This window comes from Mixophyes fleayi, chromosome 1 (assembly GCF_038048845.1).
Source record: "Mixophyes fleayi isolate aMixFle1 chromosome 1, aMixFle1.hap1, whole genome shotgun sequence".
Lineage (NCBI taxonomy): Eukaryota > Metazoa > Chordata > Amphibia > Anura > Limnodynastidae > Mixophyes > Mixophyes fleayi.
In genome coordinates, this window is record NC_134402.1 from 13452471 (window position 1) to 13480440 (window position 27970).

At 38.4% G+C, this 27970-nt stretch overlaps 1 protein-coding gene across 1 annotated transcript in view; it reads left to right on the plus strand.

Annotated features, from left to right (window-relative positions):
- Positions 1–372: 372 nt before the first annotated feature.
- LOC142152191 (vomeronasal type-2 receptor 26-like) overlaps positions 373–27970 on the plus strand; it is a 42050-nt gene continuing 14452 nt past the window's right edge. The window contains exons 1-2 of the mRNA XM_075211053.1: positions 373–509; positions 16691–16982. Of these exons, the coding sequence (XP_075067154.1) occupies positions 373–509; positions 16691–16982 (429 nt within the window). The remainder of the gene's footprint in view (positions 510–16690; positions 16983–27970) is intronic.

The following is a 27970-nucleotide window of genomic DNA, read 5'->3' on the forward strand; positions in this document are numbered from 1 at the left end:
TACTGATCTCCCCAATAGTCATGGCTTCAATGCTATTTGGGTGGTGGTGGATCGTTTTTCCAAATGGGCACATTTTGTCCCTTCCTAAACTAGCCACTCTTTTCATTAAGAATATTTTTCGGATCCACGGTTGCCCAGTTGAGATCATCTCTGACAGAGGTGTACAATTCATTTCAAGATTCTGGAGATCCTTTTGCAACAATCTATGAATTAAGCTAAAAATCTCCTTGGTATACCATCACCAGACCAATGGTCAGATCGAGCAGGTCAACCAGGATTTGGAGACGTTCCTCCGTTGCTACTGCTCTGATCACCTATCCTTCTGGAGTGATTATTTACCTTGCACAGAAATTTCACATAATATCCATCAACATGAATCTTCTGGAACATCTCCCGTATTTACCATCTTTGGCAGACATCCCATACTTCCCACCTTTTCGTAAGTTTCCAGTGCATCAGTACCTGCAGCTCAAGAGATGGTTGGTGAATTTTCAAAGATTTGGACTCAGGTATGATCTACAATTTTACAGTCCTCTGAACGGCATAAACACTTTGCTGATCGTCACCGTAGGAAGATTCCAGATCTTCAAGTTGGGGACAAGGTGTGGCTGTCCACGTGTAATTTCAATCTTAAGATACCTTCAATGAAATTCTCTCCCCAATATATTGGCCCCTTCCACATTTCTCATATTATTAAATGCGATTACCTATAAGCTCCATCTACCTTCTTCACTCCATGTGCATAATTCATTTCATATTTCCTTATTAAAACCATTGGTTCTTAATGAATTCTCCAACCTTCAGTCTCCGCCTTGGGTGACGAATATGAGATTGAACGCATCTTGAAATCACAATCCATTTGTGGTAAGACTCAGTTCCTCATCTACTGGAAGGGTTATGGCCTTGAAGAAAGGTCCTGGGTGGGTAAGAAAGACCTACATTCCCTCATCTGCTTTCAAAGTTTTTGAAGAATCAGATTTCCAAGTTCTCTTCTTCAGGGGAGGGGCATACTGTCAGGCACTGTCTCCACACTGATAGTTGGTGCAGGAAACAGACGTCTGCACCTTCTCGGCAGCCGCATCCCGTTGACTAGCAGTGGGACACTATCTCTGCTAAATTTGACTCAAATGAAATGAGAGACGCAGTCTCTAACAAACCCCTGGTGCAAACCAGGTACCCATCAAGTAGGTATAGGTTTAGCTGCATGGGACGGGCAGGTTGCAGCACATGCAGACAGTTTTTAGTGAGGTAATAGGTGAAAATAGTATGATAGAGTAGAGAGGTAGGACAAGCCGGGTCAGAACCAGTATGGACAGAGCAAGTACCATAGTCAAGGGGCAGGCAAAGAAATCAAAACTGGTAAAATAATTAAGAAACAATAACTGCAGAAGAGATCCAAAGGAACTCAAGCTGTGGAAATTGAAAATCAGGCACTAGGAAGGGGTTATCATGCAGGTCAGCATGAAGGCTGATTTTCCCGCTTCCAATAACCAGCTTGCATCCTATTGCCTAGCAATGGGACACACAGAGATCAGCCCCCTAAGAGGGATCCTGTTGCTGGACAATGAAGGACACTAAAGATTCATCCATAAGACTTGTCACATCATTTAGCAATGAGCGCAGAGAAAAGAGGAAGGCATACATCTATGTGAGTGGAGAGGAGAGCAGAGATGGTGCCTGACAATAACTAATTCTTACAATCTCCTAGTGATGATTATATCTGTTTCACTTAATCAACGATGCCAAAAGGGAAAACATAATATACTGAAGTTCACCATCATAATTTTTTCGTGAAGTCTCTCTCAGAGATCCCTCACATCAAAATAATGAGTTTATGGACTCTGATATAGAAGACTCAACTCCAATTTCCGGGAGAAATTTCCTTTCATTAATAATAGAAATAAAGGTGTTATGTGAATCTGTCCATGCAGAAGTGCAGGGTCCCCTCCATACTTAAAACCTACGTAACAGCACTTGGAAACCATTCTGATCAAGTGGAGAGAAGAGTGTAGGACATAGTTGCCTATCATAACAATGAAGAGGCAGATCTACCTCAGATTAAACTAGAACTACAGGCCATCTAGGAGAGGCAATGTGACATGGAAAACTGGTAATAATCTTCATATCAAAGTTACCCCTAAAACTGTGGTATGGGTCCACTTACACCCTTACCTCATAAAGCTCTTTGACCAACAAGCTCCAGAAATCCTGTAAAAACACTTTCTACTTGACAGGGCTCAAAGGACACTCAAGCTGAGCGCAGCAGACCAGTCCCTTTCATGAAATGTCATACTACACCTTCATTATTTTATACCCAATAAGATTATCCTGAGGAAATCTAGGAAAATAAAGAACCTCCGATGTGAAGGTCATACATTATACATATTTCAGGATGTTTTCCCCACAACATTGGCCAAATTACGTAATCTTCAACCAGTGACCACAGTTCTAAGTGGAAGCAACATCCATTACTTACTCACCTCGCTGGACTTTGCACCATTATGGTCCACTAGCTAACTTTATTATTGCTCTGATTTTCAAAGCAACGTCCATCTATGACTTGAGCTCTTGGGACTTGTCCTTCCGATGACTCTTATTCTCAGCTAGGTCGCATGAATTTTGCTCTCCCCTAAATGAGATTACCTATTAAGATGAAAGTTTCATCCCACCACTGACTAGTGGTTAACTTTATAACTGCTGCAATTGTTTAAAATGTTTTCTCTCCCTTCAGTTTTCCCACCTCCTTCTCCTTTCTCTTCACATTCAATTGCAGCCTTATCAGACCCTCCAATTTTCCAATACTAAGAAACCAATAAGATATATGACACTCTGTGTGATTACTTTGGTCAAGTTTTGATTCACACTATTCATATTATATCTTTTGTTACAAAGGTTATATTCTAATATTATTGTCACCCTTTTAAATATTTATGTGCTTTCTCTGTGCGAGGATACCAGGTAGTTAGAGTTAAAGCTCACAGAGTAGCTCTGGTATCTTGGGGTACTTTGGATCACACAGACAAAGAGGAGTGGAAGATACAACAGTATCTTTATTACATGAAGTGCAAGTGCAATTTTAAAACAATAACTAGAATTAAATATAAATATTATATGCAAAGAGCTATAAAAATATATGGGGAACAGCCTCTGACCAATTTCTACTTTTGGAACTTTGCACCAAGCTGTAGTTTTGCAAAACTGGTGCTGAGGCAGTTTCTATAGCAGCCTCAAGAGTAGTACACAAGTCCACTAAAACTCTTTTAAGTCTAGCCAAGTTGTAACTCCTATACATTTAATGGGACTGTTAAAGTTTGACCAAGTTGCATAATCTTCACCTGCCCAGCTATATCCAAATATAGAGGTCCTGATGTTGTTGCCTCAACAATGCAACATTTGGATCTTCTGTACCCCTCTGATGTCTGTAGTCCAGCCAAGCTATGAAATGAAACTCCCTGCCAAGCTGTTAGTCCCATGACACAGTTTGTGATTGTTGGCCAAGTTGTAAGTTCTGGTCCCGTAATTTGCTGGTCCCGGCTGCTCGTCGCAAGCTCTCTACCAATGTGGTAGGGGCTGAAAGGTATGACCAGACCATAAAGACTAAGTTGAGTAAAATATGAAAGAGACTGGTCTTGGCTGGCCAGAAGTATCGCCCCTTGTGTTACATAGCATGAGGTTCATGCTCAGAGGATTCTTGCAAATTTTCCTTTATGAAACCCATTTGGAAAACTTCCTAATGTTACATTAATCCCTTTGCCAGACATACCTAAAGGAAAAAACTGTATTATCTGGATTAATGGAGCATACAAATAAGACAGATACATGCCTTGCCTCTCTGCAGCTTTTTGCACCAATGTGCACCTCTGATTGCCTACTCCAATTACTTGGTTTTCCTTGCAACTCTCATCTGCTGTATACGCTTGCCACAGACTGTTTCCTGTCCTCTGACCTTAGCTTCTGGGCTCTCCACCTGGTCTCGCTTGACACCCACTAGAGGGCACAAACTGCCATTTGTAAGCTGCAAAGTCCAAATTCCCATGCTGGAGTCCCTGGCGAAAAATTCCCTCTCCATCAGACTCTTTGTGGGTAGAGTCCAGTCTAGCAGACCTCAAGGGTAAAAAGTGGCAACATTCCGATGCCATTGTCCTTTACCTTTATGTGTTGTGCTTTTAACCTTGTCTGCTCAGTGTACACTCAGCTTTATGGCTTATGTTCACCAACTGTGGTTTAATATGTTAAATAAAACTTGTTTACCTTTTTCCAATCTTTGCCAGTCTCATTTATTATTCTGAGTTGCATACTTTACAGGACCACCTTTGTCCTTCCCACCGGGTGGCATTAGTTTCTGTTTGGCATAAGAGGAGGTGCTATTAATGCAGACAAATATGTTTACTTGAACATTGTGATATTTCATCTCAGTATTTTTACCTTACGTAGGGAATGGAAAGGATTAGTTGTAATGGTGAGAGTTATTGACACAGGGGGGTATATTTACTAAACTGCGGGTTTGAAAAAGTGGAGATGTTCCCTATAGCAACCAATCAGATTCTAGCAGTTATTTTGTAGAGTGTACTTAATAAATGACAGCTAGAATCTGATTGGTTGCTATAGGCAACATCTCTACTTTTTCAAACCAGCAGTTTAGTAAATCTAGCCCTGGGTCTTGTTATATACTTTCTAAGGCTTGGCTCTGTCCTTTGTTCCTTTACTTTGCTTTGAGACCTAGTGACCCTAATAAAATATACATTTTTGGCCCAGACTATAATTGGTCAATACCATTAGTATCAGGCTAAGTAAAGCAGCTGGATAAAGTTTTCTTTTGTTAGTTTTATATTGATTTAGGTCCACTTTAAACATCATATGACTACAGATGTTTTAGATAATGATTATATTGTACAATAAAAAACAATAAACCAACTTCTATGTAAAGCGGCCCCTTGTGTTTAATCTATGTTAAGCCTGTTAAATTTACATTATTTTAATATGTAACCTTGTTCTATTTACACTATACTATTTTTATTAGTTTATGACAAGAGAGTGATTTACACTGTATATAAAGCTCTCATTCTCCCAAGTTCTGAATATTCCCTAACACTCTTGTGCAGCTGTCAGTGCTGAGCTTGAAAAGAGAGGACAAATACTTTGAAATGCAGCTGAGTTTCAGTACCAATGTGATATTCTGCATATCTGATACACAGAACTCCGGACCTGGATGTCACCTCGTAATGAAGGAATATACACGGGAAAAACCTGCTCAGGAAGATGATGTGATTGAAATAATATCCACACAACATTCATTTTCCGGGAGGTGGAAAACTTTCTCCAAAGTAACCTGCATATTGTGAGTATACTAGAAGACATTTCAAGCAAACGCAGATAATTCATAACATTCATATATCATTCTTTACTCTTATAACAAACAGAAAGTATTTTCCTCTCACTTGCACATGGCCCTTTGTGATTTTGATTTGTTTATGAATATTTACTGAGTATTGTCATTTAGCTGATGACAGATGCTAATCCTAATTTACAGTGTTTCTCATACTTAGAAAAAAAGCAGTTTTAGTCCTTATATTACTGTGATCTATTCCTTTCTGAACATCTGCTGTTACACAATCTGTTTCATTATATCATTTCTCACACATTTTAAGAAAAGTAACAGTGCTTTATATTTAAGGGAACATTAGTTGTACAACGTTTAAATTCAGAGAAGCAAAATCTTATGCTAGGAGATAGTGCTCACATTTATTGCTTTCCAGTAATCTGATATTTTCCATTTTCCTAAAATTTAGTAGCACAATGATTAGCGCTGCCGCCTTTTATTGCTGGGTCCCTGTGTTGAAATCTGATCAGGGCACAATCTTTGTGTAGTTTACATTTTCTCCCATTGTTCGTGTCCTTTGCTTCCATGGTCCAAAAATATAGTGTTAAATTGAGTGGCTTCCGACTTGTGTGTTTACGTGTCTCTGGCTTGGTTATTAGATTATAAGCTCCAATGGTTCAGGACTGATTTGAATATATAAACATTTTTTATTATTGCACAGAGCAGTGTAATATGTTAGTGCTATATAAATAAAGGATAATGCGTATAGCACACATTTGCTGTAGCCCTTAGCAATCAATGTTATAACCACTGTAGCACATGTCAGACTAATAGAAACACATATCTGATTAGTTACTACGAGTTACAGAACATTTGTACTAATTACAATATGTTGTTAAACAAAGCATATTGGTGCTTTCTCTTTTAATCTTGCATAAATGTAAGTAAAATACATTGTAATAAGCTGACATTAACTAAAACATGATATTAGTAAGCTATAGCACTTGGTTAAGTATGTCGGGCCTGATTCATTAAGGATGTTAAATGAAGAGGTATCTTATTTCAGTCTCCTGGACAAAACCATGTTACAATGCAAGGGGTGCAAACTAGTTTTCTGTTTTGCACATAAGTTAAATACTGACTGTTTTTTCATGTAGCACACAAATACATGATAGCTTATTTGTACACTGAAATTTAAAGTTGATATTTGTGTGCTACATGAAAATACAGTCAGTATTTAACTTATGTGCAAAACAGAAAACTAGTTTGCACCCCTTGCATTGTAACATGGTTTTGTCCAGGAGACTCAAATAAGATACCTCTTCATTTAAGATCCTTAATGAATCAGGCCCGTCATCCATTAAAAACCTGGGAAACATCCTAAAATATAAATTTTTTTAACCTTAACCTCTATTGCTGAGATTTTATCTCTAACTTCATTCAGAAGTAAAGCATGTGTTTGTATTTTGGGGTGATTATTTTGGATTATTATTTTATAAATGTAAGAAGTACTTTTACTTTAATGAATTAGCCATTTATTTATTTTTTACTAAAAAAAATGTTTTAATGTTATTTGTTTTTATTTTTCACTTTTGTCTTTAAACACATTTGAATCCCTGCATTTTGAGGGAACAAATGCTAATAAACTTATGACTCTCATTGTGTGCACCTACCCATCAGAAATGAAACATAGCTTTACATAAAAAAGTAGTCTGCTTCAATTCTCACCACAGGGCAAGTCTTATTCACTGTACTTACTGTATCACATAGTACATATCATCATCACCGTTTATTTATATAGTGCCACAGATTCCGCAGAGCTATACAGAGAACTCATTCACATCAGTCCCTGCCAGGGGCGGATCTAGACTTTATGTTTAGGGGGGGGGGGGGGCGATTTTGCATAATCACGCCCCTCCTTTGCTCTGATTGGCTGGCCTGCGTTAACCCCCCCTTCCGCCCGCGATTGGCCCCGCCCCCTCCCGTTGTGGTCGCTGGCTGGGACCACTCTGATTGGCTGGCCCACATTTAGCCCCGCCCCCTCTCACGCTTAGCCCCACCCCTCCCATTTTAATCGGCGGCTGGGACCTAGCTTTTTGCTGCTAGGGAGGGGCGAATGCCCCGATCGCCCCCCCCCCTGGATCCGCCACTGGTCCCTGCCCCATTGGAGCTTACAGTCTAAATTCCCTAACATACATGGAGAGAGAGAGAGAGAGAGAGAGAGAGAGAGAGAGAGAGAGAGAGAGAGAGAGAGAGAGAGAGACTAGGGTCAATTTTGATAGCAGCCAATTAACCTACTAGTATGTTTTTGGAGTGTGGGAGGAAACCGGAGCACCTGGAGGAAACCCATGCAAACATGGGGAGAACATACAAACTCCACACAGATAAGGCCATGGTCGTGAATTGAACTCATGACCTGGCTGTGAAACAGAAGTGCTAACCACTTAGCCACCGTGCTGCACATGGAACTTACCCTCACCTGCTTCTATTCTCAAATGGGGAATAAACTCCTTTGTGTAATAAGACCAATCATTGTCAAAAAAAATGAAAGAAGACATCATAATATAATAGCTGCCATGACATGACTATAGAACACTTTTGCTGCCCTGTAGTTGGAAAGTTTTGTACCTTGAATTGGTTGAGAGTTTCAGCTGATTAGATAGACGAGAAGTTGTGGGAGATCACCTTAAGTCTGCACCTTGGTCTCTGTGTTTTAATTTACCCTTGTACTATAGTGTATCAAGAAAGAAGACAGTTGAATATTTACATCCAGATGACTATGGACCCCATTACTGTGGTTACAATGTTAACGAGAGATAAGAAACAGGGGCGTATTTATTGAGATAGGGGACTGAAAATGTGTTTGGAGGGTTTACTGGTTTTTTAACAAGATTCCATTTTCAATAGTTAAATGCACTCTTGGAGAGGTTCTAAAGTGATAGACGTGTGATAAAAATAAATGGACATAAAAAAGCAAATGGATACTTTACTATGCAAATCTAAATAAGGATTACAGGGGTGGGGCAAGGTTTAAATTATACATATTTATAGTCCTTCCTTTATTTTATTTTGCCTTGGAGTGGTGCACAATTTACCTCTGAACACTTTTGTATTTATAGATACTTTTAACCAAGAATATCTTTAAGTTCAGTGTGCACACCTTTAGTTTAATCTACCTGTATGCTAATATTCTCGGTCTGCCTAATAAACATGCAATGGGCTGCATGTGTAAGATATGTTCAATTTTAAATATGAACAGAAGACATGCGTGTGTCAGGTCAACAACATGCATATGTATATCAACCTCTCACTGTCTCACTGGGATTTACCTGAGTATTTAATATGTCACTAGGTTTATGGAGCTGTCACTGAGGAAATTTAAAGAACAGAACACAATAAACAAATATTTTCAACCAGTTAACATTGTATTACATTTTTTAAGCCAAATGTTTTGGTTGTACATCCTGAGCATTGTACTCTGCAGATCTGAGACACAGATCCCAGCACCTGGATGTCATCTTTCTACATTCAATAAATATATATTTGAATATAAATATTTCCAGGAAGGAGATATCATTCTAGGTGGAATATTCACTGTCAATGGCTGGGTGAACATATTACAAAGACATTTTAATGACAGAATCCTGTATTGTAGTGGGTAAGTAACATACAGAATGTATACATTTTATCTAACATCTGCAGAATGTATGATCATTACAAGAAAGGTCAAAGGCCAAAGTGTGTGAAACATTGATGTACATCATCCTAAAAGATTGCACTCAATTTTCTCAGCAGTGATTTATGTATTTTCATTATTTTTAATATGTTAATATTAATCAGAATAACAATGACAGTTTGAATAAGTTTCATTGGAATGAAATGACGGCCTCTATTCATCTGTGTACATATATAAGACCTTACTTATCTGTGTCACTAGGGTTTTCAGGTCTGTGATTTAAAATATATATATATATTTCATAGGCAAAATCCTTACAGTTAACATGTCTAATTAAGACGACTTACACACACTCTAAGAAAAGCAATGAAATTACGCAGTTTAATGCAGAAGACTCAATGGACATGTTCCTTGTGCAATACAGACATGGTATATCTTATAGATACCATCATCATATCTGACAACAGTTCAGAAGGAGAGAAGGATTGAATGCGCAGTAATATTTGTGGTCCTTCTCGTGATGGGAGGGGTGTGGTTGAGAGGATAGAAAAACTGAACGAATATTTTACAGAATTAAGAGCAAACATCAGTGATGTTAAGAAAAAAATCAAAGAAACTTGAGGAATATTTGCTGGAATTGTTTCAAGTACACGAGAAACTTATGTCAGAAAGCAGTAGCCAGGTTAATCGTTAAATATGTTGGTGGATTTATAAGTGCTGCCATTTTTTTGTTTTGCTATATCCATTTCTATGGATTTTGTCTATTAATAAATGTGTTGGCTTAAAAACGCATGGTTTCTTTGTGCAATAAATATATATATATATATATATATATATATATCTACTTACAATAAAGTCATAAGTATGAAACATGTTGAATGCAAATGTATGGATTTATACATAACACATCTTTAGAATACATTGCTATGTGCTTTTCTTGTAGACTAGAGGCACACAGGTGTATAATTGTGCAAGCAGACATATCCAATACACATCTATACAATACACAGCTAGGTGCTTATCAACTAGACTAGATGTACACAGGTGTATAGTTATACAAGCACACATATCCAATATCCATATCTATAGAATACATAGCTAGGTGCTTATCTACTAGACTTGATGTACACAGGTGTATAGTTATACAAGCACACATATCCAATATCCATATCTATAGAATACATAGCTAGGTGCTTATCTACTAGACTAGATGTACACAGATGTATAATTATACAAGCACACATATCCAATATCCATATCTATAGAATACATAGCTATGTACTTTTCTTGTAGACTAGAGGCACACAGGTGTATTATTATACAAGCACACATATCCAATACACATCTATACAATACACAGCTAGGTGCTTATCTACTAGACTAGATGTACACAGGTGTATAATTATACAAGCAGACATATCCAATACATATCTATAGAATACATAGCTATGTACTTTTCTTGGAGACTAGATGCACACAGGTGTATAATTATGGAAGCAGACATATCCAGTACACACGTATATCGGCTAATAGGCCCAATGATTGGCTGAAAAACCTCCAGTGTGTACCTGGCCTTACAGCCGTAATGAAATCTCCTTGATTAAAATGAATAAATAAGCCAGCTACTCACTCTTTACCCAAACCCTGCAGTCTCCACTAAAGCTGTAGTATAGTCCTTTCAGACACGATACTTAATTTGGGTGGCCACCCATAAGGATGGCGTCTCCTTTGCTCCTGACATATACACTCCGATCAAAGGTTGCTACACATCTGTTGTCCAACTCAAAGGAAATCTGCCGCATAGGCTAGCATGAACTGTCATTGTGTGGTACGTGGTAAAGCGAATATCCTTTTTCCAAGCCTGCCGCTGACGCGTTTCCTCCAGAAGGAACTTTTTCAAAGTAACACACCTGGATTACAGACATGCGGTTCATGCAACTTCTCCCTCACAGCACTGAGGTTATGAGTTTGTTTCCCGACCATGCCCTTATCTGTGTGTCATTTTCAGCAGCTTAGAACACATTTGGCCGGGAGCTTACGCTGTCAGTTTATTGGTAACTCGCTGTTTCTGTCTTTTTGCAGTGTCAGTGTTCACATTTTAAATGTCACTCTACTCAATGTCAGTATACTCACTATCGGCAAATAGTTTCACACCCGTTTTACCTACTGTGATACTCAATACCTGGAAGTGCACACAGACGCACATCACATGAGGCTCTGAAGTTAGCTTACGTTTAATTGAATCTTCCCCATAGAAGTTGTCAGAGGAAACAACCATTTGTTCCATCTATTATCTCCTATTTTTTTTAGCTAAAATCATGCATGTTTAAATTCTCATGTTATATTAGCCTCTACCGCTCTATACATTACCATTTAGACAAAGAACTCTTTACTCAAATATTCTCTAAGCTATGGAGTACCCTCCATATTCAGTCCATATCCTTATGTTCTAATATTGTATTTCTCTTTAGAATGCTTCCGTTCTGTACCTTGTCATATTTGAATTTTTCAATCATATTTACCTCCCCCTTCTCTGCGTTAAGCTGTACATTTTTACTAGAGATGGGCGGGCTTGGTTTCCCGAAAACCGAACCCACCCGCACTTAGGGGATTCGAGTCGGCTCGGTACTGTCGCGCTCCCTCGGAATCGAAAACGAGGCAAAACGTCATCATTGCGTCGTCGGATCTCGGATCTTGCGAGTTTTGCATTCCTTTTTAAACTCCAAAATCACAGGAAATGGGAGGGTGGGCAGACCCCCATTTTTCTTTTCTGCCACTGCTGTGTGCCAATGTGTCCTAGATGTGCTAGGAACTGCCGTGTGTTTGTGTCATTGCTCTGTCGCTTAGCATCCAGCCAGGTCCCTGCAGTATTTGTCCAAAAGTGTATGAAAATAATAACGTGATCTGTGAGGTGGTCAAAATTGACTGCAAATGACTCGCAATTAGTGTTATAGAGCTTAATAAGAATGTAGAAACAAAAAAAGAAAAAGAATAAAATGATGTGACTTTAGCATATTTTAGGTTTTTTTCTAAAAAATCCAAAACCAAAACCAAAACACACGAGGTTGGTTTTGGCAAAACTAAAACCAAAACCCGAAGGTAATCCAGATCCAAAACCAAAACCAAAACACACTGGTCAGTGAGCATCTCTAAAGATATTAAAAACCACTGGTACTAGTACGAATCAATGGGGAACTCCATTTACTCCATTTTTATCTCTCCAGTGCAAACACTCTGTTTACTGCAAATCACTGTTTATCTAATCACCAATATCTTATCCACTTAACACTTTTAATTTCAATCCAAAGCATTTCAATTTACTTATCATAACATACATTATGAAATGATACACAACAAGTTTAACATTTTATTGTATGAATACTTTTTGGTAACACAATTACAAATTTTATTAAAATAAAAATGTAAAATTTTATATATTTATAAATTCACATTTCATTTACATAAATACATATTAAAACATTCAAAAGTAAAATAAACAGTATGATGGCACATTGTTTGGACTTGCTAGCTCACAGCAATGGAATGTTCTCTCTTTGTTTGTGTGGGTTGTTTTAATAGCTGCTCAGACCTTCAGTTGCATAGACTGCATGTGTGTATTACAGTGAACACATTGATCTGAGAATTAGCAGCTCCATCATTGTGTGAGTGTCCGCAATCTCACTCCTTGATAGTGCTGAATCTGCAGCTAACCACAGAATGTGATGGCCATACCATGTCTGTACTGTGCAAGGAACACGTGCATTAAGGCTTCTGCTTTAATCGTCGTAAGCTCATTGTTTTTTTGGAGTTTAAGTAGAAGAGTTTCAAATGTTTTCTTACATTTTTGATGGTGTGTGAGCGTAACAAGCCTTAATCGGACATGTTAAACCTTAAAGTTTTTTGTATATGGAATGTCAGCTTTTTCTAAATTGCAAATATTTATGATATCCAATTTAGTGACATATAATTTGATGGCAGATATGAACCTAGGACTTGGCCCATCTAGTTTCCACTATTTTTAAAACCCTAATATCAAATCATTTTTAACTTGTTCTATCGTATTAGTCTCTACCACTTCTGTAGGATGAATATTTCATCTGTCCACTACCCTTTCTGTAAAAGTAATTTTTCCTCACATTTTCTCTAAATTTAGTACTCTCCATTTTCAGTGCATGTCTTTTCTCACATATAGCCCCCTGCCCACATGCTTTTCGATTATTATCAGCCACCCACCATCTTTTCTTACACATGCCACTCTCTGCTTACCATCTTTCCTGACACAACGTTTCACTGCTCACCAGGTTTTCGCATGTCACCCCCTAAACACCAACTTGTATTTCACATGCGACCACCTGCACATCAGCATTTCTCTCTCATTTGACCTCTGTTCACCATTTTTGCTAATGCAGTTAATACCCTGTGCACAAGCTTTTATCTCACATGACACCCCCAAGTGCATCAGCTATTCTCACACAACACCCCCGTGCACTAGATTTTCTCACAAATATCACCGCTGCCACCAACTTTTCTTTCACATTCCACCCACTGCTGTTTTCTCACATGTCATCCCATGTGCACCAGCTTTTCTGTCATATCACCTCTTGTGCACCAGCTTTACTGACACATGCCACATGCTGCTGACCAAGTTTTCTGTCATATGTCAACCGTTCTCCACAAGCTTTTCTTTCACATGTCACCACCCTGAGCACCAACTTTTCTCTCACATGTCAACCTTATGAACCAGTTTTTCTGTTACAACATATGCACTGCACACACACATTACTATCACATGCCACCCCTTGCCCACCAGCTCTCACACATGCAATCATCTGCCCACCTGATTTTCTATCAAAGTTCCCCCAGCCGGCCAAGATTTTCCTCACATGTCACCCTCTTCACACAGCTTATATTCTTATATTCCACATCATGTCCAGCAGCTTTTCTCTTGCATGCCATTCTCTGATTTCCAACATTTCAACACATGCCAACCCTGTCCACTAGCTCTTCTTTCATTACCCCCTGGTGGTATAAAATTGTCTCTAGTTTTGATTTCCATGTCATGAAAATTAAGACCATCGTTATTAGTACGACAAGTATTCTGGTGATTCGAACCACCTTCTGTGCACTATTTCTTTACTGTAGTTTCAATGTTAAGAAAAGCAGTTGGCCAAATAGACTTTAAAATAAAAAAAAGCACTTAACTAAACAGAAAAACTAATTTCATATACATTTCTATTTATTTTATCACATAACACCCCTTCTCAGATAATCGTTATCTCTCGAACCATACCATGACCACTAGCCTCTCTCACATATTCCCATCCCTGCCCACAAGTTATTCTATTCCACGCCACACTTTACCTAGCAGCTTTTATATCACATGCCACTCCCTATCCACCAGATTTTGTATGAAATTTTTGTTTGTTTTGTTTTGTTTTCCCATCAAATTCCAGCACCTGCCGCTGCAGTGACCTCCTGAACAATATAGAGACCATTTTTCTGACCCCTGTACAATACAGAGACTTCCACTGATGCCTAGATCTGCTCTGCTCTACTACACAAAACACAGCATGATACAACCGATACCTCTGTGGAAGATCAGTTCACAACAGAACACAGAGAAAATAAACTATTCAATTAATGTCACCTGTTAATAATGTAGACATTGATGACAAAATAGTAAAAAAAGTTATTTTTTAATATTTTTTTTCCATGAAATGCATTTATTATAATGTTCTTAATGTCTACTGAACATACAATAGAGCTTACAATTACTCCTGATTGCAAACACATCTTCTAGCATGCATAGGAGACTGCCATCAATAGTATTCAGGACTTAGACTAGCCCTGTAGCTGGAGGAAGAGATACGGCAGAAAAATTACTTTGAAATGTTCAGAGCTTGATGCAGGCATGGCTGTGTGCCCTCGGGTTTGGCTAGCATTTACTGTACATTGATTATGGCCGAACACCTCTTCCACCACCGTTCCCTCCCAAAAATCGTAGGCTATAGTAATTGTCCTTTGTGTACCAAGGGAAATCTGATTTGGCTGTGTTTTTGGCGTATTTTATAGTTCTGGGCATGTGCAGAGCGATTTTGTATACGATTAGCACAAAGTCAGCAGATACGTTACTTGATGAATCAGACCCAAGATGAACATTCATCTTATTTTACGCCCCACATCCCACATTCATCCCATTCGGTATTCACTTTCTATATTCTCTCATTCACTCTCCATATCCTACATTTTTACCATTCGACCCTCATATCTATCTAATTCCCCCCCAATGTCCTACATTAGTTCAAACATCCATCCTATTAAGTCCCCAAATTCATGATCTTAAATTTGTTTGTTTAAACTACCATATGTTAAAAAGCAGCAGTTAGGGAAATCTCACATCCTATATACAGCACATTTAGTATAAAATTTCCCATATTGAAGACACCAAAATGTAGCTCCTTCAATTACCACATTTCATACCATACAGTCTCCACATTAATCAAATGCACTACATACATCCCAATCCCATAGAGGCACAAGTCTTGCATTGACCATTGTGGCTGGTTTTGGCCTAACTGTTAGAGTGGAAATCAGTCAAAGCTGTCCAGATCTGGGGCAGGTTAAACAACTGAGGAGGGGTCATGCTTCTCAATTTTAATTATTTATTTGAGTTTTTATTCCACAAAAAGAGCTAAACAATTAGGTCTTATATCATTTCTACTAGTGACCTGATAACCTTCAGATTTAGACATGTATTTATTAAGCTCCATAGTGGTGAACAAATGTGTATCTCTATGAGGGTCATATCCAAATGTATTTATCCTCTTCAGAACAATCCCCATCTTCTAAATGTCTTTCTGTCATTGCATGTGAATATGCGTTTATGACATCATACTCAATCTTTCAAACACTGAGCTAATAATATTCTAACCAGCTGCCTTCCTGACAACTCCATTTTTTTTAGATCATGGCAATAAACCGGAACCCTCAAGATGATTGCCTTAGTGTCATTCTTTACTCAAAACTGTCCTTTTTCCTCAATTATCAAAATCCTGTACACACATATCTCACAAATGACAATGCAAAAACATGCATTCATTATTCCCTGCATTGACTGAAAGCCATACAGGCACATAAATAATGTAACACATTAAACAAGACAATTGTTATAAGTCAATAGAAAGGGGATCGCGTAAGGTAAACTTTCATATAAACAGAACAACAATTGCAGACTGCCTACCTGTACTTTATAAAAATATGAGGGAGGGGTGTATATTGCATGTTGTGTACTGGGCAAAGGTCTTTCTGACTTCATTCACTATTATACAAGGATAAGAGAGGGGGTTGGTATTGTCCAACATTCCAGTCCAGATTTTGAGTATTTATGTGACATGTGGTTTCAATGGGAAATAATCAATTTCACATAACACTGTGAATATATTTTCTATACATAATTTAAGAAATAAAACATTGACATTTCTCAAAATAATCAATTTATAAAAGAGAGTTACTACTGCTACTACTACTACTACTACTACTACTACTACTACTACTACTACTACTGCTACTACTACTACTGCTGCTACTACTACTACTACTACTACTACTACTACTACTACTAATAATAATAATAATAATAATAATAATAATAATAATAATAATAATAACTTCACAATGATCTGTTTTATACACAGAGTACAACGTAGAGAATACAGACATGTCAGGGCTTTTATCTTTGCAATTGATCAGATTAACAAGGATCCATATTTCCTGCCCAATATTACTCTGGGTTATTACTTGTATGATTCATGTGGAAGTGAGAATAAAGCTGTGGAAGATGTTTTACAGATATTGTCTGGACACAGAAAGTTAATTCCTAATTACAAGTGTTTGGAACATGGTAAAGTAGCTGGATTTATTGGAGATCTCAATTCATTCACCACCATTCCAATGGCACAATTGCTGAATGTATATGGCTATGCTCAGGTAAGTGCCATCAATCTTCTTTAGATATGAGTATATAGATTTAGTCAAGTTTAACATTTGTGTTAATATTGTTTGTTCAATGAACCCAAATTATGTTTTAGGCCACATCTAGAATTACCATATCAATTTTGGATTTACCAACAGGAAAGCATGGATTCCAATATGCCTATACATGTTTTACACAGAGCTACTTGCCATTTATATGCAGAGAGAAAGTGGAGAAGCAGAGTCTTTATCAATCACGGAGAGTGTCATAGTAACATGAATGTTTTTGCTTGTTTTTTTCTAGAACCAAATCAATTTATTTAATATTTTAATAGAAAGCTTGGGTAACTGTAGATTTAGCATTATACCAATATACCAATATTGCAAGTAAATTAGTTTTTCTGTACATGTCTTAGTTGAACTTACTAGTTTTTTTCACTATAATGTGCCCCTCTTACAATTGGATTTAAGTCTATTTGAGTAACATGAAGATTTATTTTTTGGAGGTGAAGACAGCACCCAGTGCGAATGGTCCCATAAAAGGAGAGCTCCATAGAAACTTCTTGTCAAACCTCCTCAAAGAACCTTGTCACTTTTGCCAGCTATGACTAAGCTGCTAATACAAAAAGTTTTATGGTACATAAGGTGACATTCAGTCAACTCTAGCAGAGGGGATGACTGGGCATTAGAGATTGGTTAGTAGGAACTAATAGAGGAATATAAACAATTGGGTCCTATATATGTAGACAAATATATATCACTCAGGATTAGTTTTTCTATAAATTATCTGAGATGAAGTGTCAAACTAGACATAATAATAGACAATTGCTTGTTTCCCCTTTATGAGGCAAAAGAGGCCACACAGCAGGCCCAGAATGTATGCAAAAAAAAATCCATTAGGGTGCTATAATCAACTCCAGCACAACAACAACTGTAACTAGAAGGACGCCAGCCCTATAGAAAGAAAAAAGAACTATAAAGTACATCAGCGCTAGGGATGGTACAAAATTATTCTTAAGAATGATGTATAATTCAAATGTCAGAATTTCAAGTACAGCATAGACTGTGCCTATTCTCAAAATAATTTATTAAAAACACACATAATCCCATGAAAAAAACATAAAACCTAAACATCAAAGGAAAATCACAATAAAATTATATATAAATATTAAAAAAGTGAGAACGAGACTCAGAATGAGCTTCAAATAATGTAGTAAAAACAGACTATGGAAATTATACTTTTACATATGTAGACTGTACAATATGCTAATAAGGGAGTTAAGCTTGACATTTGTGGGCCCCATAGCTAAACTGGTGTCCTGTGGTATCTGGTACCAAGATGTTAGTAGCAGATCCTTTAAGTCCTGTAATTTGTGAGGTGGGACCTCCATGGCTCTGACTTATTTTTCCAGTACATTCCACAAATGCTTGAAAGTATTGAGATCTATGTAATTTGGAGGCCAAGTCAACACATTGAACTCTTTGTCATGTTACTCAATCCATTCCTGAACAATTCTTCCAGAGTGGCAAGGCACATCATCCTGCTGAAAGAGGCCACTGGCATCAGGTAATACCATTGCCATAAACAAGTATACTTGGTCTACAACAAAGATAGGTAGGTGATATGTGTCAAAGTAACATCCACATGAATGCCGGGACCCAAGATTTTCTAGCACAACAGTTCCCAGACCATCACACTGTGTCCGCCAGCTTGCCTTCTTCCCATAGTGTATCCTGGTGCACATGCACCCGGCCATCCACATGATATGAAAGAAAATGTGACTCATCAGACCAGGCCACCTTCCTAGGGCCTTGAAAACTCCCAGTTCTTTTCATTGCTCGATATTGAAACCTGTATATATGATCTTTAAAAGAAACCCTTATTTTAAGTCTCCACCTTCTATCTTGGTGGATGGCTTTCCTGAAGTTAATGTGGAAAAAATCATGGATTCCAGAAACGTTCGGTACCTTGTTTACTGGAAAGGTTATGGACCCGAGTAAATTTTATGGGTTCCTTCACGTGTTCTTCGTGCTGCTAGGTTAAAGAGAAAATTTCCATTGACCACTTCTGACTTTTTAAGGCTGGGTACACACTAATGTATTTTCAGCTGATTATCGGGCCAATCAGATGATAAACGACTGGTTGGCCCAATATCCCAGTAGTTTGTTCCCTGCAACGAGAAGTGATTATTGTTCCAAAGCACATAATATCGTTGATAAAATCTCATTCAACGTTGGAAGGATGTTGTTCCAATACTGTAAAATAGAACAACAATTTAGCTGGTATTAGGAGGAGCAGAAAAAACTGGTGCACCTACTAGTGGAAATGTGCACCTCCTTCATCCAGGATATTTGGCTGCAGGATTGTCAGGCACTGTCCCTCTGCTGCTGCGGGACAGGCGCCTGTCATTTCCCTGCCCCCTCTGCAAGCCATTTCTGCCGGCTCTGCTGCGCATGTGGGTTCCATTGCTAGGAAACTGGGCGCTATCAGGATCTCTGGTGGCGCACGCTGATGTAATGCCACCGGCATTATTATTGGTTCTTGGCTCTATTTAAGGCATGCTCTGGCACCATGCTGGTGCCAGAGTATTGGGTCACCCTGCTCCAGCATTCCTGTGCTTCATTTCTGAGTAAGAATCTGCTTTTCCTGACCTCTCTCCTGTTCTCCAGTGTAACCTTGTTGAACTCGACTTGTCTGACTTTTTTCTTGAAAATTCTCTCTGTGTACTGCATTGCCCGAATATTACCAACCCAGCTTGCCTGACCATACTATTGGATTTCCCCTGAGTATCTCCTCTGCCTACATGTTGTTGACCTGGCTTGTCTGACTACCCTCTCTCTCGCACCTTGCTAATGGCTCAGTAGAAGGACCATGACCTGTGCATCTCCTGTGGCAAAACCTATACCTCCTTGTGGGGGATTCCTGGAGAAGACAGGGGGCACGTTAGACTCCGCACCTCCCACTAAAGCTGTGCCAACGTTAACAGGTATCCCGAGCTGTTTGAGTTGTGACAAGGATGAGGAGACCTTTCTCCTTTAGTTCTGAATCTCCGTTTTTCCATCATCTCCACTGCAAGTCTCTACTAACCGACAGCATCGGCAAACAATCATAGCATCTTTAGCCAAAACCCCACCTCTGACATCCCCATTCATCACCTCATCTCTCTGCATTCAGCTGTTCCACAAGAGCTCACAATCTAGAGAAATCACACAATCTGCAAATGATAAATCTAAAAGAAAATGAATTCCTTATCTTACACATGTCCTGACCACCAAGTGCTCCCAGCAATCACAGTGTGAGGGAGGGCTTCCTGTGGGGGCAGCCACTTACTGATTGTGTGACAGTGTACAAACACACATACAGCTGTAAACACACACTGCAGCACACAGATTGCTACACATTCACACACACACACACACACACTGCTGAGCCTTTTAACCAGAGGATGGTCAGCCAAGGGTCAGCATGATGAAGTCACTGACCTAGCATATTGAACCAACACAAGGATTGTGTTTCAAGAAGGGCATTCAAGAGTTGGAGTGACAAACATTAGGCTGTGTACACACTACTCTGGATCACGGTACTTCTCTAGTGGGAGAGAGGATCGGTAAGACAGAAATGAGGATGTGTATGCGGTATCAGATAGTCGGAATAGAGCTACAGTCATCCATTCAGCCAATGGTTATGACAGATGAAGAGCACAGACCTGAAGGTAAATTGTGCACTATGGACCTGAGTCATTAAGGCAAAAAAGGAGTAAATGTTCTCTGGGACAAACCATGTTACAATACAAGGGGTGCAAATTAGTTTATTATTTTGCACATAAGTTAAATACTGGCTGTTTTTTCATCTAGCACACAAATACTTGAAAGCTTGTTATAACACCGAAATTTAAAGCTGATCCAGGACATGTCCTACCCCAACTATAAATCTGTCCCCACATTTTAAATTTACCTCCCCCTCCAATGCAACATGGTTTTGCCCAGGTGCAAATGTTACTCCTTTTTTATGCTTTGCTCTCCTTGATGACTCAGGCCCTATGTGTATAGTGTGTACACATGAATCACCATGAATCAGGACATTTTTTGCTAAAAATATCACATTGTTAGAATTTTGCTCTAGTGCGTAACCAGCCTAACGCCGGTGAGAATGAATCACTGACTGTGCATGTTGTCAATACATATTCAGCTGTGGTGAGCATGAGTTATTGCAAATCTATCTTATTAAATACACCCTACTTTTTAGTCCTGGGTTATTAAATAGAGCAAGGCAAAAAAAGGAGTAAATGTTCTCTGGGAGAAACCATGTTAAAATGCAATGGGTGAAAATGAGTTTATTATTTTGCACATAAGTTAAATAATGGCTGTTTTTTCATGTAGTACACAAATACTTGATAGCTTTATTTTTGCACTGAAATTTAAAGCTGTTCTAGGACATGCCCTACCCCAACTATAAATCTGTCTCCACATTTTAAATTTACCTCCCCCTCCAATACAGCATGGTTTTAACTAGGTGCAAAGTCACTCCCCTTTTATGTTTTGCTCTCCTTAATGAGTTTAAAACTACCTCCTGTTCTATGCAATCTTGGCCAGGTAAACAATGAGATATTAGTGGTGCAGTCACAGTATATAATACACATAATAAAATTGTAATATTTAAGATTAAAATAGTGTTCATTGTTTCATTGTATATAAATTGGACAGTTGCAGACCATGCTCAATGCACAATACATAGAGACAATCATTACAAACATAATAAGGTGATAATAGTAAGGATAAAAAAATGTGTTATTTACAAAAGGGACAGTCACAAATCATTCTTGATGTAGAATATGTAGAGACAGTCAACAATACATATTAATGCTGTAATAGTCAAGGTCAAAAAATATTTTTGGTAATGGGGATGTTGTGGTGCCAAGATATTATTTTGGAAATAGAATATAAATGAATCATTACTGAAACAAATGATCTGAAAATGTGGGCCTATAGCATAAGTGCCAATCTTCTATTTTGTGTCATGTGACTGTTAATGGACAGGTGCAAATGTTTATGCACCAAAATACCTGGAACTGCGCCTAAATGAGAAAATAATATTTCATTTTTTAAGATTAGATAATTAAATTAACTTTAACAAATGGAGAGTTTGCATTTATGGAATTGTTCCTAGTTCCAAATCACAGAAAATGGTGTGCCCCTTGCTGATCCACATTCCCAGGCTCTACATTCATATATGAAAGATATACACTCACTCCAATAAGCTGTAAGATAATTTCTTTATTTCTCCCTGAGCCAAGTTTTATGAGCAGAACTTAGTGTCTGCAAGCCATCCTGCTCGTTCTCCCCATGTGTTGCTCTTTGACAAGCTCTTTTCCAAGGCTAAAGTGTTTGCAAATCTATTCAACAGTGTTGTGTATGAAAATTGGAGGTTAGGGCTTTGGGAGGTGGTCTAATGCTTATCATGCAGCATGCACATCCCCTCCATGGCCTCAAATTGCTTCCTTCAGCATATGATATTATATAATTTTGCCCCTCACCCCAGATAATATTTCTTGTGACACCTAGGTTCTCCACAAACTTGCCTGATTTATAAATTTACCATAACTTTCAATTGCATGTTTGCAATAGATAATCCCAGTGTTTTCTTAATGCCATGAAATATTTAAAACAAAAAAGACAGTCCAATAAGTTCTATAATAAAAAAGTGGTGTTGGGGTGGAACAATAGCTGGTAGTCCCCATAGCAATATTTGGGTATGGGCCAGATGATGTCACTCTACCCTCCCAAGCCCCTTGTTCTGCTGTCTATAGACCAGAGCGGGGGCATCTCCTAAGGAAGCATTGTCTGGCACATGTGCCTACGTCACAGATTTGAGATCAGAAAGGGGGCATCAGAAGCTCGAGGAGGGAATTGCTGCATCCTGCTCCGATCTCTCTACCTGGCCCCATAGCCACCAGACTCTTTGGTGTGATCCATAAAAGAGAAAGTGGAAAGAATTAATGTGACATTATCATCCTCATCATGCACTTCCTCATGAATGTATCTGTGCGGACAAACTTCCAAAAACCTGTATAGAAGTATGCACCTATTTTTCTGCACCGTGGGGGAAAAAAGCAAATTTATCAAAACTAATTGGCTTCATGTCTGCATTATTTAATGTTATGTCATGTTTTATAATAATTCTTTGACACTGAAATTTGTTATTACTAATTTTCACTGATTGCTCCTAAATATATCATTTGACACATATAAGGACAGAACACAGCTCTTGTAAATTAAAAAAATAAGTGAAGGTATAAGTATTCCTTTAGGTGAGATAGAGCAATACTGCAGGTTGTGATACATGTTTAAGAAAGGAATATTGTTTTAATTAAAGATTCCGTCATCTAACTCTTAATTAATGTAAATTCTAGATCAGTTATGGTGCAAGAGATCCTGTGCTGAGTGACCGAACAATGTACCCACATTTTTTCCGAACAATATACAATGACCAGATGCAATATTTGGCAATTTTGAAGTTATTGAAACTGTTTGGCTGGAACTGGGTTGGGATAATTTCATCAGATGATGACAGTGGAGAGCGGGAACTCCAACAATTGAGCAGACAGTTAACTACTCATGGAATATGCATTGAATTCAAGTTTCACGTACCTGATAAAAGATTTCTTAAATATGCTAAAAATATTATTCAGAATTCTGCTACTGAGATTATAATAATTTGTGGCACAAATTCCTTACACTTTGAGATTTTTATGCAGGGAATAGCACAACTTATTGTTAATAAGACGTTTATTCTTCCAGCTTCATGGTCAAATGTTCAATTAATTTCACTGCCTAAAGCTACAGGAGAAGTACCAGTTAACTGCAGTCTTCTATTTTCACTTCTTATTTCTACGATCCCTAGAGTGCAGGGATATCTAGACAATGTTAACCCATCAAATCACTCATATGACCCATTATTGGAGGATATCTGGATATTCGAATTCCAGTGTAGGTGTAAAAATAAAAGTAAAAATCAGATTTTATCATTACTAAGTAAAATCCGTCTTCAAAACTGCAATTTTGAGAAGATTTTTCAAAAATCTTTAAATTTTACTCTGGATGCACTTCCCTTCCGGGTGTATATGGCTGTCATCACTATGGCCCAAGCCTTGGATCATATGTATTTAAATTTAAACAATAATAAAATGAGGAACAATTATAAAATAAATGAATACAATGTGAGTATAAATAAAGAATTTCGCATTATCATCATCAAAAATGTACATTTCTGAGATTGTAGCCATTGAGTGAAATTCGTGGGTAAATGTATCAAGCTGAGAGATTTCTGGCGGGTTTGAAAAGTGGAGATGTTGCCTATAGCAACCAATCAGATTCTAGTTATCATTGTGTAGAATGTACTAAATAAATGATAGCTGGAATCTGATTGGTATGTCAAACACGCCAGAAAACTCTCAGCTTGATACATTTACCCCCTGGAGCTCATGTTAAAATGAATGGTGTAAGGGACCCAAAGAAATGTGTCATCTAAACTGTGGTTTGGCAGAGAAACTGTGTAACATGAACAATGCAGATAGAAAAAAATGGCCACTTGCAATGCAATAAATAACAGTTGCACGATTTGACATTTTAGTGCAGACAGCCGGGTAGTGTTGTCAGTGACAGACTTAGAATCATTTACCATCATTGTACTAGGGTACATAATATACAGTAAACCATATTAACCAATAAGACACTTGCATTTATTTTCTAACAGCTAAAACATCCTTTCTGGTTGGTTAGTGCATTCATCGTCTAACTTACAATAATCAGCTAAATCTCACTTTTGTGGCTCAGTGCAAATTTTACACTTAAACGCAATTGTATAAATGAGCCTATAGCCTGATACTAACACTAATTTAACATTACCTCTTGTCCTGTTTTCCTTATTGGCCTAAGCCAGTGGATCCCAAACTGTGCACCTAGGCTCCCTGGGTTGCCTTGTCGGTCTCACAGGGGTGCCTCGACCAGGGCCAGTGGTAAGCAAGACGGGGGACCACTTGGTAATTATTTTGGCTTAGGGGTTCCTTGAAAAAATTATGGAGACCCTAAGGTTTGGGATCCACTGGCCTAAGCTAGTATGTACTAAAAAATCAGATTGCTTTAGATAAGAAACACTCCATTCCACAAAATCTCATTTTAAAAATTATCTCAGCTTTAATGAAAATTTGTTTTTCATTTATTCATTTTTAACACCAAAAATATTTTATTGAATATATTCATAGTTTGAAGAAAAGTAAGATAAATGTGACCCACAAATTCTTTAGACAGACCAGGAGAGGATAGATGTTTTAACCTACTTGGTATGCCTTATCTGTTACCAGTCAGTCATGACAAAACAATGATCATTATTCTCATACCGGCATATTATTTGCAGCTAGAATATTATCATCTTTAGAATGGTTGTGAGATATATTGTAGGATAATATCACTCTGAAATATTATAATGGAATGTTATGGTTATTGGGAAGAAATGATATGTGTATGGATTCCATATCTCAAGTTATTGAGACTTGTAATAGTGCTACTCCAAATATTATGATAATGTGTTAAATAAATTGAGCTTGAAGGAATGCACAGAGTTATAAACTGCATAATGTTGATTCATTCCATTGCACAATAAATCTCTTATGTTACTTATCACTCTGTTAACTTACCACTCTAATTATGAAATAAACAAAATAAAATAAATAAATTTGGAAAAAGGTCACAGGTTTACGGAATACACTTTTGGATTTCAGGGCCTCGCTGTGCGCGCATGTGTAGGGATGATCGCGTCCCGTTGCTAGGCTTCCTGTTGGTGGTCTTCTGAGCCTGATCGCCGATTCATCCCTCACCCCTTGCTATTTAGGAAGCACTCTGGCACCACTAGGCTGCCAGAGCATTGGTTCACTCCAGCTCCAGTACTACCAGTTATTTACTCCTTTGTGTGCTGCTGACTCCTGGCTTGTTCTTTGGCTTATTCTCCTGGATTCCAATTTGGTGCTGCACATTCTGTTTGGCATTGACACTCTGCTTCTTCCTGACGCTTCTTCTGGTTCTCTCTGTGTACTGCGCTACTGTGCGGTTTGACCCGGATCGGCCGACTATTCCTGTCTTCTTCACTGCGTTGGTAACTGACTTGGAGATCCGCGACCTGCACCTTCCATGCAGCCAAGATCATACCACTTTGCGGGGGTCCCTGGTGAAGACCAGGGGTGTGTTAGACTCCGTACCTCCCGGCGTCTCCTCCTTCAGTTTCTCAGGTAGCTGCTGCTCGTAAGAAATTGCAGTTTCCAAAGAGAAGCAGGGATGACGCAGGTGACAGACCACAACAGTTTGACATCTGGGCTGGTTTGAAAGAGTTTGCCAAAAAATGTGTGACCTTGGCCATAACTCCATCTAATCCTACTAATAACATGCAAAGGATGGTGGAGGATTATTTTCAAGAGTTAATTGACATGGAAATGTCAGACAGTCCCTTTCCATACTGGGAGGAAAAACAAGCCATTTCTAAACCCATGTACAAACTTGCTTTGCAATACCTAAGCTGCCCACCCTCCAGTGTGTACTCAGAAAGAGTATTCAGCACAGCCGGAAACCTTGTCAGTGATGGACGTAGGGGGTTACTACCTAAAAATGTGGAAAAGATGATGTTCATCAAAATGAACTACATCTTCCACGAGGAATGCCTTTACCGGCAAATACTTCCAAGTACTGACACTTCTCTAATGGTGGATTCCAGCGGAGATGAATTAATAGTCTCTGATGGCGGATTCCAGTGGAGATGAATTAATAGTCTGTGATCATGATGTACACACTGATGATGGTGGGGATGATGCTGTAGATGATGACGACATCATATTGACTGTGTAGAATTCACTTCACAGCATTGTTGGTCTAACATGCCTTTAGGGCATTGATAGCTTGTTTATGGAGGGCCTAGCAGGGATTAAACTGTAATAACTTCTTAATTTGCACTAATACGTGTAGGGTGTAATACACACACAAAGAGAAAAGGTTCTTTGGTCTTTTTTATTTATCTACAAGTCTTGGCAGGCTTTTTTTCTTAATTAATTTGCACTTATAAGTGTAGGGTCTTGAATAAACAGACACATAGGGGGAGAAGGAGAAGAGGGAGACAGAAAATTAATAATCTTCCTCTTCCACAGGACTGTCAATGGAGTTATAGTCTTTTAGTAGGCTGTAGATCAGCCTGTGACAGTCCTGGATGGTGATCTTCTTCATTTTCAAGATGAGCCGATTCCTAGCAAGCCAAATAGTGTCCTTAAAGCAGTTCATTAGGGCTGATTCAAAGCTCACTGATGAACTGGCTTTTTACTGTGAATTTCAATAACTCTTTATAGTGCATTGTCTGGCACCCTGGATTGGTGTGTGTCTGATAAAAGCACGCATCCCATTGGGGTCAGCGTTCGTTGCCATATATTAGCTGTAGAATTAACTCACTTATCCAAAAAAACAGGTGGAGCGATCGATCGTTGCCATATATTAGCTGTAGAATTACCTCACTTATTCAAGAAACGGGTGAAGCGCTCATTGCAATGTTTCCTAGATGTGCTAGGAACTACCGTGTGTTTGAGTAATTGCTCTATCGCTTACCATCCAACCAGATTGCTGCAGTATTTGGCTGAAAGTGTATGAAAAGCATATTGTGACCTGTGAGATGGTAAAAATAGGATGGAAATCACTGGAATTTAGTGTCAGTGAGGTTAATAATAATGTAGGTACAAAATAATACCTAAATTATGTGATTTTAGCCCAAAAAAATTGAATTTTGTAAGAAATGGCTAAACAAAACCAAAACCAAAACCAAAACACGGGGGTCAGTGAGCATCTCTACACCATACTTCCATACTTCTCATTTTGCTGGTCATACTGGCGTTCTCAAGACTATCAAACTCATTTCCAGGAATTATTGGTGTCCAACTCACTGCACAGATGTTAAACAGTTTGTGGCAGCTTGAGAG